Source organism: Xenopus laevis, chromosome 3S (assembly GCF_017654675.1).
Source record: "Xenopus laevis strain J_2021 chromosome 3S, Xenopus_laevis_v10.1, whole genome shotgun sequence".
Taxonomy (NCBI): domain Eukaryota; kingdom Metazoa; phylum Chordata; class Amphibia; order Anura; family Pipidae; genus Xenopus; species Xenopus laevis.
In genome coordinates, this window is record NC_054376.1 from 24,418,349 (window position 1) to 24,434,842 (window position 16,494).

At 40.1% G+C, this 16,494-nt stretch overlaps 1 protein-coding gene across 1 annotated transcript; it reads left to right on the top strand.

Annotated features, from left to right (window-relative positions):
- The first annotated feature begins 12,763 nt into the window (after window positions 1–12,763).
- LOC121402021 (olfactory receptor 1496-like) lies at window positions 12,764–13,693 on the top strand. Its single transcript, XM_041587745.1, has one exon. It carries the CDS (start codon window positions 12,764–12,766, stop codon window positions 13,691–13,693), a length of 930 nt encoding a protein of 309 aa, XP_041443679.1.
- The last annotated feature ends 2,801 nt before the right edge of the window (window positions 13,694–16,494 follow it).

Genomic DNA, 16,494 nt, shown 5'->3' on the forward strand with positions numbered 1-16,494 from the left:
TGGCTTCTTCTCCTGAGGCCTACCTCCACATCAGGAGTTCATTCACACCCCCTTTAGCAAATGGTGCCATCCTCTTATAAAAACTAGGAAAGTTTGTGCCCAATAGAGGAAACTGCATTGGAAAAAGAAACATTTTCTTCCAAACTGTTAGGTTAGTTGGTGATGAAAAACTTTATCCTCCTACATATGAAATGAAAACACATTTTATTGACTCTGCTAAAGTCTGCATCTATGGCATGCATTTCATGTACCTCCTATTGTGCTTAGGTATGTTTCACATAAGCTCTACTAAAAAAGACAAAAAACAGTTTACAACAGGAACTTGAGAAGAGTTTTTTCCATCTGATATTCCTTTATTTTTGATAGATAAATAGATATATTTTAGTTTATGACTCAGGCTAGATTGACAATCTCAAAGGTACCAGACTGAAGAATTTAGATGCACACTAGTAGATGCAATCAAAAGTAAAACATTTATTTAGCCCTCCAAAGGCTTGAAAAAGGGCCCAGTGGGGTCCAAAACGTTGCCTGCCTTGCATTTTGGAGGGCTAAATAAAATTTTCACTTTTGATTGCAACTACTAGGGGGGTTATTTACCAAACTCTGAATGCAAAAATCACGAAAAATTGGTGATTTTGTTTTAAAAAATCACAAATTTTTCAGTATTTATTAAACCCAGTGGATGGAAAAGTCTGAATCTGAAAATCCGACATCTCAGACCTGTTGATAAGTCAATGGGAGAAATCCCAATTATTTTTTGATGTGCACTTGGTTTTTGGAAATACCCCGAAGATTTCATAGTTTTCTGGCAAAATTCAGGTGAAAAATCCAAAAAAATTGTGAAAATCTGATTTTTCACGATTTTTTGGATTTTTTCCCCCCCAAACAAAATTTTCTGGGAAAGTGTATTAATAAATAAGCCCAAGAGGGGGCGGAGCCGCATGCCGAGCCGGTAGGAAGCATAGCTGAGGAGCTCCGTCGCGCAATACTCCTGCACAGCCCATATACTGACCCGAACGCCGGCTACAGGTGACCGGAACGGCTCTCTAGACTCCGCATCGTCCAAGGTATGAAGCGGAACGCTCACAATGCCCAGCGGGTGCGCTCGGAAAAGGCTGCTAAGCTAGAGCAGTACGCCCGAAGCGCCAAACAAGATGGCGCCCGCACTTCTTCCCCTGCCTCCCCGTCTCCGGAGAAGCAAGTCTCTAGGGGGCATAATACTGCTGACAGCGCAGGCTCCCCTATAATTAAAAAAGCAGCGCACAAACCTGCCTTCAATAAAGCCAAGCCACGGGAACTTGTAGAGGCCAAACTGGGGCAGGAGGAGCAGGATAATGGCGCACTTAACAAGTGTGCACGCACCTCCCCCCCTAGACAGCAGCAGACACGCAGCATGGAGGAAGGGGAGCAGAGCTGCACAGAGCCTACCATGCAGGATGTCCTAGCCGCCATATCCTCCTGTCAATCCTCTCTGACGGCAGCCCTTACCACCAAAATAGAGGAAGTGAAGATTGAAATTTCACTGCTTAAACATGATGTGCAAAATATCCGGGAAAGAACAAGAGCCGTGGAGGAACGTGTGGGGGCCGTGGAGGATCGCACTGCTCCTTTGCCTAATGAGATCACTCAGATGCATAAATTGCTGAAACAAGCCTCTGACCGCATGGAAGACATGGAAAATCGTCAGAGGCGCTCTAACATCAGAGTGGTTGGCCTGCCTGAATAAAGTGAGGGTCAGACTCCTGAACTCTTTGCTGAGCAATGGCTCAAAGAGATGCTTGGAAATGAGATATTTTCGCAGCAATTTGTGGCAGAGAGAGCCCATAGGGTACCCACAAGGGCCCTGCCTCCTGGAGCCCCTCCAAGACCTTTCCTCATAAAACTGCTGAACTACCGCGACAGGGATACGGCACTAAAAGCTGCAAGAGCCAAAGGTGATCTTTACTACCAGGGTGCTAGAGTGTCCTTCTATCCTGACTACTGCCCTGCAACGAGCCCTGCAACGTCAGCGTAACACCTTTTTTGGAGTAAAGAGGCGCCTGCGAGACCTGGGGATTCCCTACAGCATGATCTTACAGACGGGGGCAAAGTGCAGCTTTTTGAGCAACCAGGCAATGTCCAGCATTGGTTGGACAACCATCCACGAGCCCAGCAGCGGAGCCCGCCCGGGCCGCAAGGAAGTCCTCCACGTCAGCCCTGATGAAGTATAGGTCTATCTGGACCGAAGGGTGCCGTAAGTACTTTGTTTCGGGGTACCCCCAAGTAATATGGAGTGTCTGGACCTATTTAATCCCGCTCTTCTTATGAGGCAGTCCCCCTGCTAGTTTTTCTGTTTGGGGCAGTTGGGACCCCTCGGAGCAACATCCGGGTCTCTTACATCCCATTGTGTTCTGCCGCAGTCGACCACTTTTCCTGCGGTATCGTAATTCGAGGGTCAGTATATTATCCATCAAGGAGCAACTCTCTGACTGTTGTTTTGATTGCTCTGTAAGTTTAACAAAGCCCTTTGGGTTCCAAAAAGGGAATTGACACTACAGTTTCACAGAACTTGGTGAATACTGATGGACTAGTTACTGGTTACAGTTGTGAGCTCTCACTCTATAAAGTTATTCTGGGAATGATGTATCTCCTATGCTGTTTGGGGAGGATACCGGGAGGGGGGAAAGGTTGGGGGTTTGGGGTTGTGTATGTTGAGTCTGTTTGTAATAATTTTTTTTTTTCGCTTCAGTGGAACCTGTTACAGTATCATGCCAAAATGAAGGGTGACTTGGGAGCTACTCCCAATCTCAAATGTATTTCTTTTCATATGTGTTGCAATGGCGGTACAATTTAAATTTACGCTTCTGTCCTGGAACGTTAGGGGTGTTAACGACAAGGTTAAGAGGTCAGTGATACTAAGCCAATTAAGGAAGTCGGGGGCGGACCTTTTCATGTTGCAGGAGACACACTTGGTGGGACAGAGGGTGAGGGCCCTAAAGCGACACTGGGTCTCCCACGTGTACCATGCAGAGTACTCTACATACTCTAGAGGAGTGGCCATTATAGTGAGGAAGTCCCTCAGCTTCAAATTTGAACAGTTAATGACAGACAGGATGGGGAAATATTTGATACTTAAAGCTCAGGTGAACGGCAGCACATATCTTTTTATTAATGTGTATCTTCCACCCCCAGCTGATGTTCAAACTCTTAATGAGATCCTTCAGAAAGTAGTGACACTGGGCAGCTTTCCCACAATCTGGGCGGGTGATTTTAACATGGTCCCAGACCCCACCTTGGATAGACTCCGTCCCATAATAGGTGACTCCAAAGCTCTAGCGCATTGGTTAGATGCTACTGGCCTTACTGATGTATGGAGATTGAAAAACCCCCAAAGGCAACAGTTTACTTGCTACACCACTTCTTCTTCAGCATTATCCAGAATTGATCTTATATTGGTTACTAGTGATTTGCTTAGGAAAGTAGATACAATTCACTTTTCCACTCGGCTGTGCTCCGACCATGCCCCTGTGGTGTTATCTTTAGAGGGACATAACATAGCAACTGCGTCACTTTGGAGGCTCTCCCCCAAGTGGATTTGTAACCCTACCGTGGCAGAAAGGTACGCCCCATCGCTAGAACACTATTGGCAGGAAAATCCAGGGACTGCTCAGGAGAATGTAGTATGGGATGCAGGGAAGGCTCACACTAGAGGAGAGTATGTATCACTAATCTCTGCCAAACGTAAAGAGACTGAGGCCGACATTGAGGGAGCCAGAGTGGAATTGACCACTCGGGAGCGAGAGCTAGTCACTTCTCCCACGGATGAGGCTAAACGAAAACTGGCAGCAGCACAGAGGCATATCGACCTGTTGCTGATTGATAAATTCTCCCAGAGTGAACTATATAAGAAAGCTGCGTGGTATGATAAGGGGGATAAAAACGGAAAGCTGTTGGCCCTTCTAGCTAAGGGGGAAGTCCCACATACAGTGATACACAGTATTACCGGTGTAGGAGGAGATCTACTAGTGGAGAAACAGCAGTTGGTTGATCGGTTTAGGCAATACTTTCAAGATACATACGCTGCTCTTCCCCCGATTCCCACAGAACACTTAGTAGCTTATCTGGCCCGAATTGATCTTCCTCGTCTCTTGGGTCCCCTAAGGGATGCTTTAGAAGAGGACATAACAACTGATGAGATAGAGAGTGCCATTGTAGATATGCCTGCAGGACGCTCCCCGGGTCCAGATGGCCTTCCGGCTGAGTGGTACAAGGTACCTGTACTTTAAACCCAAGGCTAAGGTTCTGGTGAATGGTTTTCTATCAGACGAGGTGCAGTTGGGGAGGGGGACTCGACAGGGATGCCCGCTCTCCCCGCTACTGTTTGCCCTACCCATTGGCGACAATGATTCGGGACTCCCCGGACATAGAGGGTCTGAACATTGGCAGAATTGTGGAGAAACTATCATTATATGCCGATGACATGCTTCTATATTTGGCCAATCCCCACAGGGCCTTAACTAAGGCTTTGGAATGTATTGAGGAATTTGGGGAATTTTCTGGATTGCGCATTAACCAATCGAAGTCAGTTGTTTTTCCGCTCGACCCTCTACCCCCAGGGACACCAGAGCGACTGGGGCAATTGAGGTTGGTACAATCCTTTAAATATCTTGGGGTTGTAATACAGGCAGATTTTAAAAAGTTTGAAGAGTGTAATTTAACCCCAGTTGTCAAAGCTCTTAGTACAAAAACGGAGGTCTGACGGAATCTACCTCTTTCTCTCCTGGGGAGAGTTAACTTATTCAAAATGGTTTTCCTCCCCAAGTTTTTATATTTATTTCAGAACTCGCCCATAATCCCCCCGGAACCAGTGGTTTAAGTATGTTGATTCCATTTTGCGTACCTTCCTTTGGGCAGGTGAACACCCTCGGATGAACTTTAGAACCCTACAGGCACCCACAACTGGGGGAGGCCTTGCTTTGCCCAATCTTAGGTCATACTTTTTTGCGAGCCAACTGGTCTATGCGCATTGGTGGGTTGTTCCACAGTCCGACAACCCTTCTACCATGCTCGAAGCTGTGAACATGGGCTCCTTAGAGGCTCTGGCTAAGTTACTATATAGAGGTACCTCATTGCAGTGTTCAATTACTGTGACAATGGCCACAATGGTGGGGGTGTTCCAGAGAGCACTAAAGCTGGTCCATAAGGCTAGACCTGTGTGGTCCTGTTGGATGCCTTTATGGGGGAATAGTAATCTCCCGCACCTCAGGGATATACCGGAAGTGAATTGTTGGGCTAGTCGGGGTGTCAAAACCTTGGCCGATATCAGTGAGCATGGGGATTTGAAACAATTCCAGAGCCTTCAGCATACTTTCCGATTGCCACATTCCATGTTTTTCCGCTACCTCCAGCTCAGGCATGCCTTTCAAACCCAATTTCCCAGTCGACCCATTGAAATTGTGGAGACTACCCTAGAAGTCTATTTGAGGAAAGAGGGCATAAGGAAACCCACCTCCTGGTTCTACGCCATACTGGAAAGGGCTGGTCCCGATCCACTAGACAGGGTACGACATAAATGGTCTAGGGATATTCCAGGTCTGGATGAGGAGATGTGGACGGATGCATTGAAACAGGTCCCAGTCATTACCATGTCTGTTAGAGACAGGTATATCCAAACTAAGTTTCTGAACAGAGTATACCTTACGCCTTATAGACTTGCAAAATATATCCTACGGTTTCAGACCAATGCACGAAATGTAATCAGGAGGTAGGCACGGTTATGCATGTATTCTGGGACTGCCCGAGAATCCAGGGGTTCTGGGGTGAGGTCCTGCACCATACTTCTCTGGTCTTGGATGTCCCTAGTTTTAGAACCCCGTTAGTTTGTCTTTTGGGAATAATGGATAATTTAGGGCTGAAGCCTGCAGTTAAGCTTTGCTACCTCCAACTGCTATATTATGCAAAAAAATCTATCCTTTTGCATTGGAAGTCGATTGAACCCCCAACCATTACCTTCTGGAAAAGTCAGGTTAACAACGTCCTTCCTTACCAAAAATTGGTTTATATCACAAGAGGGTGCCCCAAGAAGTTCGAGGGCGTCTGGGGAGCGTGGTTGGAATATGAAGCCGCTCATTAAGATTGGGGTCTATGTGTGATGATATTCTGTCTGCTGGTTCCACGTCCATTATGTATGATTTGTCTTTTTTGTATTTTTTGTCTATGTGTATGTGATGTGTTGTTGAAAATTGCAAAAATAAAAACTTTTTAAAAAAAAATAAATTAGCCCAAAAAACCTGTGCAGATTTTTTTCAGATATATTCGGACTTTGATAAATAACCCCCCTAGTGTGCCGCTAAACTCTTCAGTCTGACTACAAGCAAGTCTCCAGTTTCAGGCTAGAGACTCACAAGCAAGCACCTACCATCACAACTTATGATTATCATACCTGTATGGGTAAATGCACTCTAATTTTCTGTTGCAATCTCAAAGGGCAATGCCACAAATTATTTAATTTAAGCATCCAGAATGTATTCTGTTTGGGGTTGAATACAGTTCAAAGACTGCAGTGTATACTGTCCTCACTACGGGGGTTATTTACTAAACTCCAAATGCAAAAATACCTAACAATTTGTGATTTTTTTAAAACAAAATCTGAGTTTTAATAACTTTTAGAATTTATTAAACCCAGAGGAAAAGTCTGAATCAGAAAATCCAGCATCTCAGACCTTTCGAGGTTGCATATAAGTCAATGGGAGAAGTCCCAATGATTTTTTGATGTGTGCTGGGTTTTGTGCAATACCCCGACATTTTCTGAGTTTTTGGGCAAAAAAGCAAGAAATCTGAGTTTTCGGGTGAAAAATCCAGAAAAATCTTGAAAATCTTATTTTTTTTCAATGTAATAATAAATAAGTATAAAAACCCGAACGGATTTGATTGGAGTTTTTATCAAAAAATGTTGAGATAAAATCGGACTTTGATAAATAACCCCCTACATGTTACCCTGGGCAGTGTGTACCTTAACATACAACTAAACTCCTTTCTTCATTACATTGCACATTTTCATTTTCATCTCAATGAAAATTTCAAGATACATGCAAAAATATTGCCTTGTTAACATATTAAGTTGGGTTTAAATAAGAGTTTTCTCTACGTATTATAGGGTTTATTGGGGGGGTATCTAAATTGCTTATTCCTAGTGTTTTGTTTTAATCAGAATATAATACTCTCTGTTTAGCACGTTATACTAATCCTTGCTAGCTTCAAACTTTTTTTTGCAAAGATCTGATGTATGAAATAGTAGAAGACAAAGGCATAACAAAGCTGTGCCCTCTCCCCACTTACAGTATATTTAAATTGTTAATGTAAACACCTTCTCTAAGATCTTTCCCCATATTTACACGATTAGCGTTTCCAATGAAAAAAAATTAATTTTTCTTGCCATTATTTCTAAATTAAAAATAATTACAAAGAAGGCTGGATAGGATAAATATTAAATATTTTCTTCATTTATTTAAAAAGACTTCCCTTCCAATTCCTAAAATACACAAAATGTAATGTCGAATAAGTAGAATAATCTATAAACATATAACTAAAGGGAAAATGGAGGTCACTAAAATGGAAAACTATGCTTTGGCTTGTGTTTTAGATCAATGTGCTAGAACAGGGGTCCCCAACCTTTTTTACTTGTGAGCCACATTCAAATGTAAAAAGAGTTGGGGAGCAACGCAAGCATGAAAAAGTCCCTTGGGGTGTTAAATAAAGTCTATGATTGGCTATTTGGTAGCCCCTTTGTGGACTGGCAGCCTACAAAAGGCTCAACTTGGCAGTATACTTAGTTTGTATGCAATTAAAACTTGCTTTCAAGCTTGGAATTCAAAAATAAGCACCTGCTTTGAGGACACTGGGAGCAACATCCAAGGGGTTGGAGGGCAACATGTTGCTCGCGAGCTACTGGTTGGGGATCACTGTGCTAGAATATTCTGCCAATGAAAGATGTACCATGGGCACATGTATTAAAGCCAGCTGCAAATTTTCAGCCACTCAACAAATCACAATATACATTAAAGGCTTGGTCTCAATCTATTCTATGAGACCAAAACAGGCATATTAAGATTTGGGAAAATCCACTGTTGAAATTGACATTACTACTTACAAATCTAAAAAGACTGGACTGCAGCAGGGAAGCAGGGTTTTGCATATGGGCTGTTTAATGCAATAAATATTTATTTATAGAGACCTACATTGCTTGTGGGTATATTTTTCCATTTATACAGCATTGTCTATCCTGAGGGGTGGATAGGAAAATAAATGCAGAGCTGTTCTGCTTCCTGCCCCCTAACTTGCACATCATTCAGTATCTCTAGCACAATCTTGCTGTTGTTATCTTACATACTGTTCTGTCCTCAGTACGTGTTACCCTGGGCTGGGCCTTTTCACACTCCAATAAATGAGACTGAGAGTAGATTCTACCAACACATTAGGATGAAGTGAAACTACCAAGAAAATGAATATAAACACAAGTACAAAGAAAAATAGTGCTAAAAACGGAGTTAAAACCTAAAGACTTGCAATAAACAACCGGTAAAAACAATACCGAATAAATATGTGTTTTCATAAACAGCATTAATCGTGACAGGAACACACACACATGCTGTCACGAGATTGTACAGGTATGGGGTACCCGTTATCTGAATTACAGAAAGGCCACCCATAGACTCTATTATAATCAAATAATCCAATTCTCTGTAATAACAAAACAGTAACTTGTACGTGATCATCCGACTAAGATATAGTTAATCCTGAATTTAAGAAAAGTGAATTTTAGTACTGCCCTTCAGAGCATAGATTGGAGCATTAAGTTTTCAGATAAAAACACAAAACAGAAATAGTTGTCATTTTAAATGATATTAAATCGTTACTGTTCTCATTTTATTCCCTTAAGAAGTAAATGTAGAAGCACCAAGAATCACCCTATGTGGTTTAATATAGAAGTAAAGCAGTTAATAGGAAACAAGAGAAAAGCATTTAAAAATGACAAGTCTGTGGGGACAGAAGCTGCATTTAATGAAATAAACTATACAGTATATACACTATAAAAAATGTTGTAAAACAGCAATCTGGAAGGCAAAGATAGGAAATTGTCAGGAGGCCTATCAGCTCCCAGCGGAAGTAGTCTGGACCAAGGAGGAAGCTTAGGGTTAAAGTCCAAGTTTGCGGTATCAAAAAGGCTACAGGAGTAATCATCATCGTCAATTCCAGGCAAAGGATCAATAGGCAGGCAAAAGTGTAGCAAAATCCAAGTTCAGGCAGGGTCAAAAAGGTTTAAGAATCAATCAGCAAGAAATATAGATGAAACCAGGAACCACACAGGAAATCCAATTATAGGGCATTGAGACCTCGGCGTCTTTTAATTTTGAATCTTCGCGTCCGGATGGGTGATGTCATTGTGCCAGCGACGAGACACCGGTGCCACTACCCATGTAGTGGCCATGGATGCCGCCATCTTGGGAGCATCGCTGATGGAGAAGGGATGCTATTGGTCACTCCCGAAAGTAATGAGGAGTGCATTGCGGCTGAGGCAAAGACTAACCGCAAAAAGTTTTTGTAAGTATATTAATAGTAAAAAGATGCCGGTTATGAGTGTTGCTCCATTAAATAATGGTACCAGTATAGTACAGAAAAGGCAAATGTGCTAAATCAGTTCTTTTCTTCAGTGTATACAATAGATAAGTTAGCGTTTGCAGGCTCACTTCATAGCTGCACTGTTGCCTCAGCTCAATCTAGTCAGTAGCTGACTCAGGATATGATTCAAGGATATGATTCATAAAGATTTAATAAAATTTAATGTAAACATGGTGACAGGGCCAGTTCTAAGAGAATTTAGTTCAGTTTTAGATCAGCCCCCATTTCTTGTTTTTTCAGATTTGCTTTCATCTGGTATGGCACCTATGGATTGAAGAAAAGCTGATGTCATTCCAGTATTTAAAAAGGGATTACGATCTCAGCCTGGTAATTATAGGCCAGTAATTTTGACATCTTTGGTGGGCATATTATTTGAAGGCTTGTTAAGGGATGACATTTAATTTTTTGTCCCAGTGAATGGCATTATGAGAAGCTATCAGGATGGCTTTATGAAGGGTAGGTCATGTCAGACAAATTACTGACAAAATAGAACACTGGCAATGCTCCATCTAGAATATGCCAAACAGTTTTGGTCTCCAGTGCTCAAACAGGACATTACTGAATTAGAGAGGGTGCAGAGATGGGCAACTAAGCTGGTAAAAGGAATGGAAGTTGAACTTGATGGATGTGTGCCTTTTTCAACCTAACTATGTTACTATGTTACCTAAAATTAAAAATTTAGTGCTTCAGTGAATGGATTCAACGTAGAATTCTATGAGGCAGATGTAACATTTTTCAAATTGTTTAGATTTAGATGATATATGATTTCATTAATTTGCCAAATAATTGGGGGAGGGGTATGTATTATTCTGAAGATATAAAATGTTATGTTCTGCTTTTTGTTTTATTTTGTTAATGCAATCTTCAAAACCAATAAGAAGTTATATTTAAAAAAATGTGATGGAAAGTCTAATTAGACATTTTAGAAATATTCAGTGAAATAATTTCCACAGTGGAACAAATAATTTCAGTTCATAATCAGACTGTTAAATCAGAAACTGTAAGATGCACCGGGAGATTGCCCCAGTCTCTTACCTACCGCCTACGTCACACGCCCCGGCCGGCGGTTGACGCTGAGCACCATGATGTAATTTTTCGGTGCCGGATTTGAATTTTTGGCGCCAATTCCTCCTTAAAAGGCCCTGTCTCCATTGTAACAGTGCCCAAGCTGGCTTCTTTTTACAGACCCTGTTGAAGCGTGATTTTCTACTTGATTACTCTGTTTTTTTTACTCCTGTTTAGTTTTTGACTTTGATTCCTGCCGCCTGCCTTCACTTATTTTCACGTGTCAAAATAATCTGTCTCCCATAGACTTCAATGCATTTTGCAAATCTTTTGCTTTCTTGCTAATTAGTTTAATAATCACTTATTATCACAATATTTCTGGCTTTATTTCATTTGATTTATAGTGAACAGTACTGTGTAACAGTAGTAATATTATTTTTTACTTTTTAAGAGATAATAGAGAGAGGAAAATAAAGCAAATTAGGATGATTATTAAAGCAATCCCTTGACAGATAAAATAATTTGGAGAAGATAAAACTTGCCTTGAGAGTAAGGTATAAAAGCTCCTGCATTTTTAGTGCTGTCATTTCATCTTGACAATCAAGACAATTAAGAAATATTTCTGTTTCACACTCTAACAGTAAATTGTGTTGCCTCTTCTTGTTTTGGGTGTAGTAGAAGTGAACGAGCTTCATTGAGGTGTTTCTTATTGCATTTCTGAATGAAGTTTTTCAAGGAAAAAAAGATAAAATTTTTCCAGAATTATTATGCCCTAAAGCTGCTAAAAATCAGAATCTGAAATACTTCCACTAAAAAATGTCAAAGTCATGTTAAAGTCAATGGCGGATGTTCCTTTTTACTATTGGAAGGTGTTTTTTGCCTTCTTGATTTTTGGAAGGGTTTTGGGCTGTTTGATGGTGGTTTGTTAGGCTGAATTTCTATTTTTTAAAAAAATGAAAACAATTTGAGCTTTAATAAATACCCCCCTTAATATACCTTGATATTTTTATACTGTATATACTATGGAAATTCTGAGTCAAGTTGAGAACTTGAGGTAAAATAAATTAAATACAATACATTTTTTCAGTAAGAATTTTTAATATATAGGCTGTTCAGTGATGCAAAATATGTTGAATAATATAGATTTTTTTAGTAAGAATACACAGCATATGCTGTGTATTAGTGACAAATAAAAATTCTGTAGGTAGGATGGATCTTTTTTCCAAGGTTGTAATATGTGAATGTAAAAAAAAAAGTATTTTGGGCCATCAACCACTGGGAAAAAATTGCATGTTTACACAAATGAAATTTTTATTTGTGGAAATATCTACATGTACAGATGCAGCCACTTTGGTTTGTCTGTTTGACACAGAATAACTAAACACAGATATCCCATTTATCTCATTTAACACAGAAAACTGTGTCACAACATCCCATCTAATTAAAGCATTCACCATTGTGAACAATGGTGCTTTGGTATGCTAATGAAAAGGTTAAATGCATTAAATGAGTTAAGATAACTTTAGATAACACAGTTTCTTCAATTAACTCTGAGTCATGACGCATTTAACTCACAAATCCAAGTGGCTTCATCTGTAGCTAAACACTGGACCCTGTGCAAAGAAACCAATACAAAAATGGCTCCTTTTGATTTGCCTCTATACCAACTTCTTACTACTATCCTTTGTTGTTGGTTGCTGTTTTAAGCCTGCTGAAGAGTTACAGGTTTGGCACCCCAAACCCAAATTATAAAAATAAATTGTAATCAATAAATTCTGTGACCTCAGATCAGAATGCCTTATATTAAACAGGGTGATTTACTTCAAACAAGAAGATGGAACACCTCCCAGACCATGCATGTAAGGACCTATGAAAATAGCATGGCATCCAAAACAGGATTTATTAGAATGTCTTGCTAAATTGAGAACTTTTCTTAGTGACCTGCAGGGTTATTAGGACTTCTTTGAACTTGGCACAGCTTGAAGTTATGCAAAACAATGACAGTACATGCAAAATCTAAAAACTGGTACTTGATTTTCTGTCTGTTACAGCAGTCACTGTTAAATGTTTTTTTCTCATATTACTACAAAGTAACAAGACGATGAACAACTTTACCTTTGTTGGCATTTTCCAAATATTAGCCTTCTCCAATAATTCAGAAAAACGCCCTTTCCTTTTTTTAATATTTTGTTTGCTGTACCTAACTGGAGTATTATGGAATTTGCTTATGATTATAGTCATAAGCAGGAACCACTATCTACACACTCCTATGTATGTTTTTCTTGCCCACCTTTCATTTGTAGACATTTGTTACCCATCAGTTACTCTCCCTAAACTCATGGACATTTTACTGTCTGGGGATAATTCAATATCCTTTGTGCAGTGCTTCACTCAGATGTTCTTTTTCATATTTATGGGTGGCACAGAGATTGCTTTGTTGTCCTCCATGGCATATGATCGTTATGTTGCTATCTGCCAACCTTTACATTATCATTTTATAATGAGCAGGAAAAAGTGTTTGCTGCTTTTGGGCGTCACTTGGATATCTGGATGTGGCAATGCATTGTTTCTTCTAATACTTGCATCAAAGTTATTGTTCTGTCGCTCCAACAAAATCTATCAGTTCTTCTGTGATGTAAAGGCATTATTATCAATTTCCTGCTCTAATAAGTTTTTTCAAGTAATGATTTTCATTGAAGCACTGCTATATGGCCTATGTCCATTCTTGCTCAGTTTATCATCGTATATGAAGATTATCAACATAATATTACAAATTAAATCCACAGATGGTAGAAAAAAAGCCTTCTCCACCTGTACCTCCCACCTCATGGTTCTCATACTATATTATGCAACTATACTGTGCATGTACATGAGGCCACCTGCCGAACAATCAGCTGTGTTGGACCATATATTCTCAGTGCTATATTCAACAGTAACCCCTATGTTGAACCCTCTAATATATAGTCTAAGGAATAAAGATATAAAGATTGCTCTGATGAGACTTGTAACTATTAAAAATAAGAAATATTAGACTGGCAATAACCTTTTGTACAACCTATAAAACTCATAACAATGCTTGAAATGTTGCAATTATTATATTGTAAATGCTCTTATCGGGTGAAATGATAGCCATGCCTGCAGTCTGGCATCCTAAGTAAAAGGAACAATAAAAATAAAGAAGGAAATGGAATCACAAGACATGTCTTTAAAGCATGGGTGTCCAGTTTGTAGCTAAAACATCATTTAAATTCGAAACCAAGCATTTCTCAGAAGTAGCTATTGGGAATTATAGCACAACAGCAGTTGTAATGGTAATAATTGTTAAACCTGGAAATTATTTAGAATGTCGGACACTGAACTCTCTTGTTCAGAGTAGCTTTTAGGGACATGGTAGAGCACATGGACAAAGTATGAGAAACAGTTTAAATCAAGGGAAAAGTCTTGAGGGGTTATTTTGATCACAGACACAAGGGTGGTTATGCTCAAATGCATGTATTGTTACTTAAAGGTACTTGGATTCAAACATGGTTTCAAGCACATGCATGCCTGCCTATGAATTGTTTGCAAGCAAACCTATTCATGCAAAGGAACCCTGGAGCTACTACCACCTAGAAAGTGCTGGAAAGTCCATGGTTCCTACTGCAGGCTGCATCAATAGGTGTCGCAGACTTTCACCTAGGTACATGCAAACATCATTTACATGTTTAATGCAATCCAGAATAATAAATTTTTTCAATTTGACTCCAATTCATCCAAACGTTCACATGAGATTGCCTGTTTTTTAACACATTGGATGTAATGGCAATTTGCATTTAAAATGCACTTTGAACATTGCATATAAATGACCTCCTTTGGAAGTGTGTAAAAAATGGACTTGCAGCACCTTGTTTTAATGAAGTAACATTTTTATTAAAGCATTCATAGCTGTTGACTGTTGTAAGCTTATTTAAAAATCTCAGCTGTCAATCAAATATTGCCTGCCCCTCCTCTATGCCTTAGGCATAGAGGCAGGGCAGTCAATTACTTTCACTTTCCATACAGCACTTACTAGATGTCACTGCTCTCCCCACATTCTCCCGTTCTCTTCACCGTTTAATTGTGTAACAAGGGCACTGGGGATGGACATCAGGTCCCCCTATTCTGGTGCACAAACAAGATTCTGAGATGATGCAAGGCTTGCCTTAATAACAGTGTCCACAGTGTCTGCTTGTTGTAATGAATTCCCAGACTGAAGGAAACAAGTTTTAAATAAATTATATTGTGTGATTAAATTTCATTTTGCTTGACTAATTGGATAAAAATTTGATTTCTTTTGAATAATTTTTTGGATGGCGGGTCCCCTTTAATGGCACATTCACCTGACTGACCTGACTGTTGATTGAGAGAATATCAGAGCTGTTTCTGTTAATGCCTCCTTTGGAAGAGTTACGTGAAATATCCGCAGTGGAGCAAAATAGGGAATGAAGGATGCCTTCCAGGCAGCTCTATCTACCAGGCAGATAACAACAGCCACACCCTCCTCCTAGGCTAAACACACCTCCCCTAGCTCATTGGTCAGTACACTCTAGCGTTACTTTCAATGAATTTGCCAGATATGGAGTGTGTGATGTCATCTGCTCCTCCCTTTGATAATTTTCTGTGATGTCATCTGCTCCTCCTGTATCATGGCTGCTAAAGTCTGGAGGGAAAGTGATTTGAAAAGAGAGAGGATTCCTGCAGAAAAGCAGAATATTAGAGAGAAGTTTTATGTTGGAGACTGCACATAACTCTAGAGAAAGTCACATACAGTACAGGTGTTAATATGGGTGCAGGCAGGAATTCTGGGTGTGTGTAGGCTGTGTTTTTAGTGAATTACACTTACATCTTAATGTAACATGGAGGCTCTGAGGGCAGAGAGCTGCATGTAGTCTTTCTAGCTCAAAACATATTTGCTTCCCGACAATCCTTTTTGTATATTTGTAAAATTAATGTACTGTACAAGTGACTTTATTGTGTTTCTTAATGCTAAAATAGTAAGTTGTAACCATGTGCTCTCTGCCTCCCAGGATGATCTCAGTTATGTTCTGCCTGGTAGGATGGTGATGTCTCTATGAGCTGCCTGAAGGGAGGGTGTCATCCTAATGCATGGTGTTCTCTATGTTTGTTTGTTTTTTTTTTTAAACCCTTCCATTCTTTTCATTCTATTACTACTTCCCATTCTGCTCATACTGTATATCATCTCTATATCTTCCTCTCTGAATCATTTTTGACTATTATTCCACTTCTGTTAAGCTGTCCACTTTTACCCTCACCCACTTATCTTCCGATCTTCCCTCCCCTCCCCTCCCCTATATTTGTCATTCCCCTTTATTTCCCTTTTTAATATACTTAGCTTTTAATTTTCACAAATTTTCTGTATCCATTTCCACCCTCTTGATGATTATTTTTATTTTCCCAATTAGCTAAAACACTATGGGCAATGGCACATTGGATGTTTTAAAGGGACTGTTCACCTTTGAGTTAACTTTTAGTATGATGTAAAGTGTGATATTCTGAGACAATTTGCAGTTGGTTAACATTTTTTATTATGTGTGGTTTTTGAGATATTTAGCTTTTTATTTTGCAGTTCACCAGTCTGCTAGTTCAGCAATCTGGTTGCTGGGGTCCAAGTTACCCTAGCAACTGTAACACCCTCTTGGTGACCCCCCTGGTGCCAAGGTTGTTAATTCTTACCAACTTTCAATGCAGATCCTGAGTACCCTTTGCAAGGTGAAAGGGTTCTGGGAATTTCTTCTTCTGGTAGTGCCTCCACCTAATGAGATCCAGGAATATACCTGCGTGTGGCCCCATTAG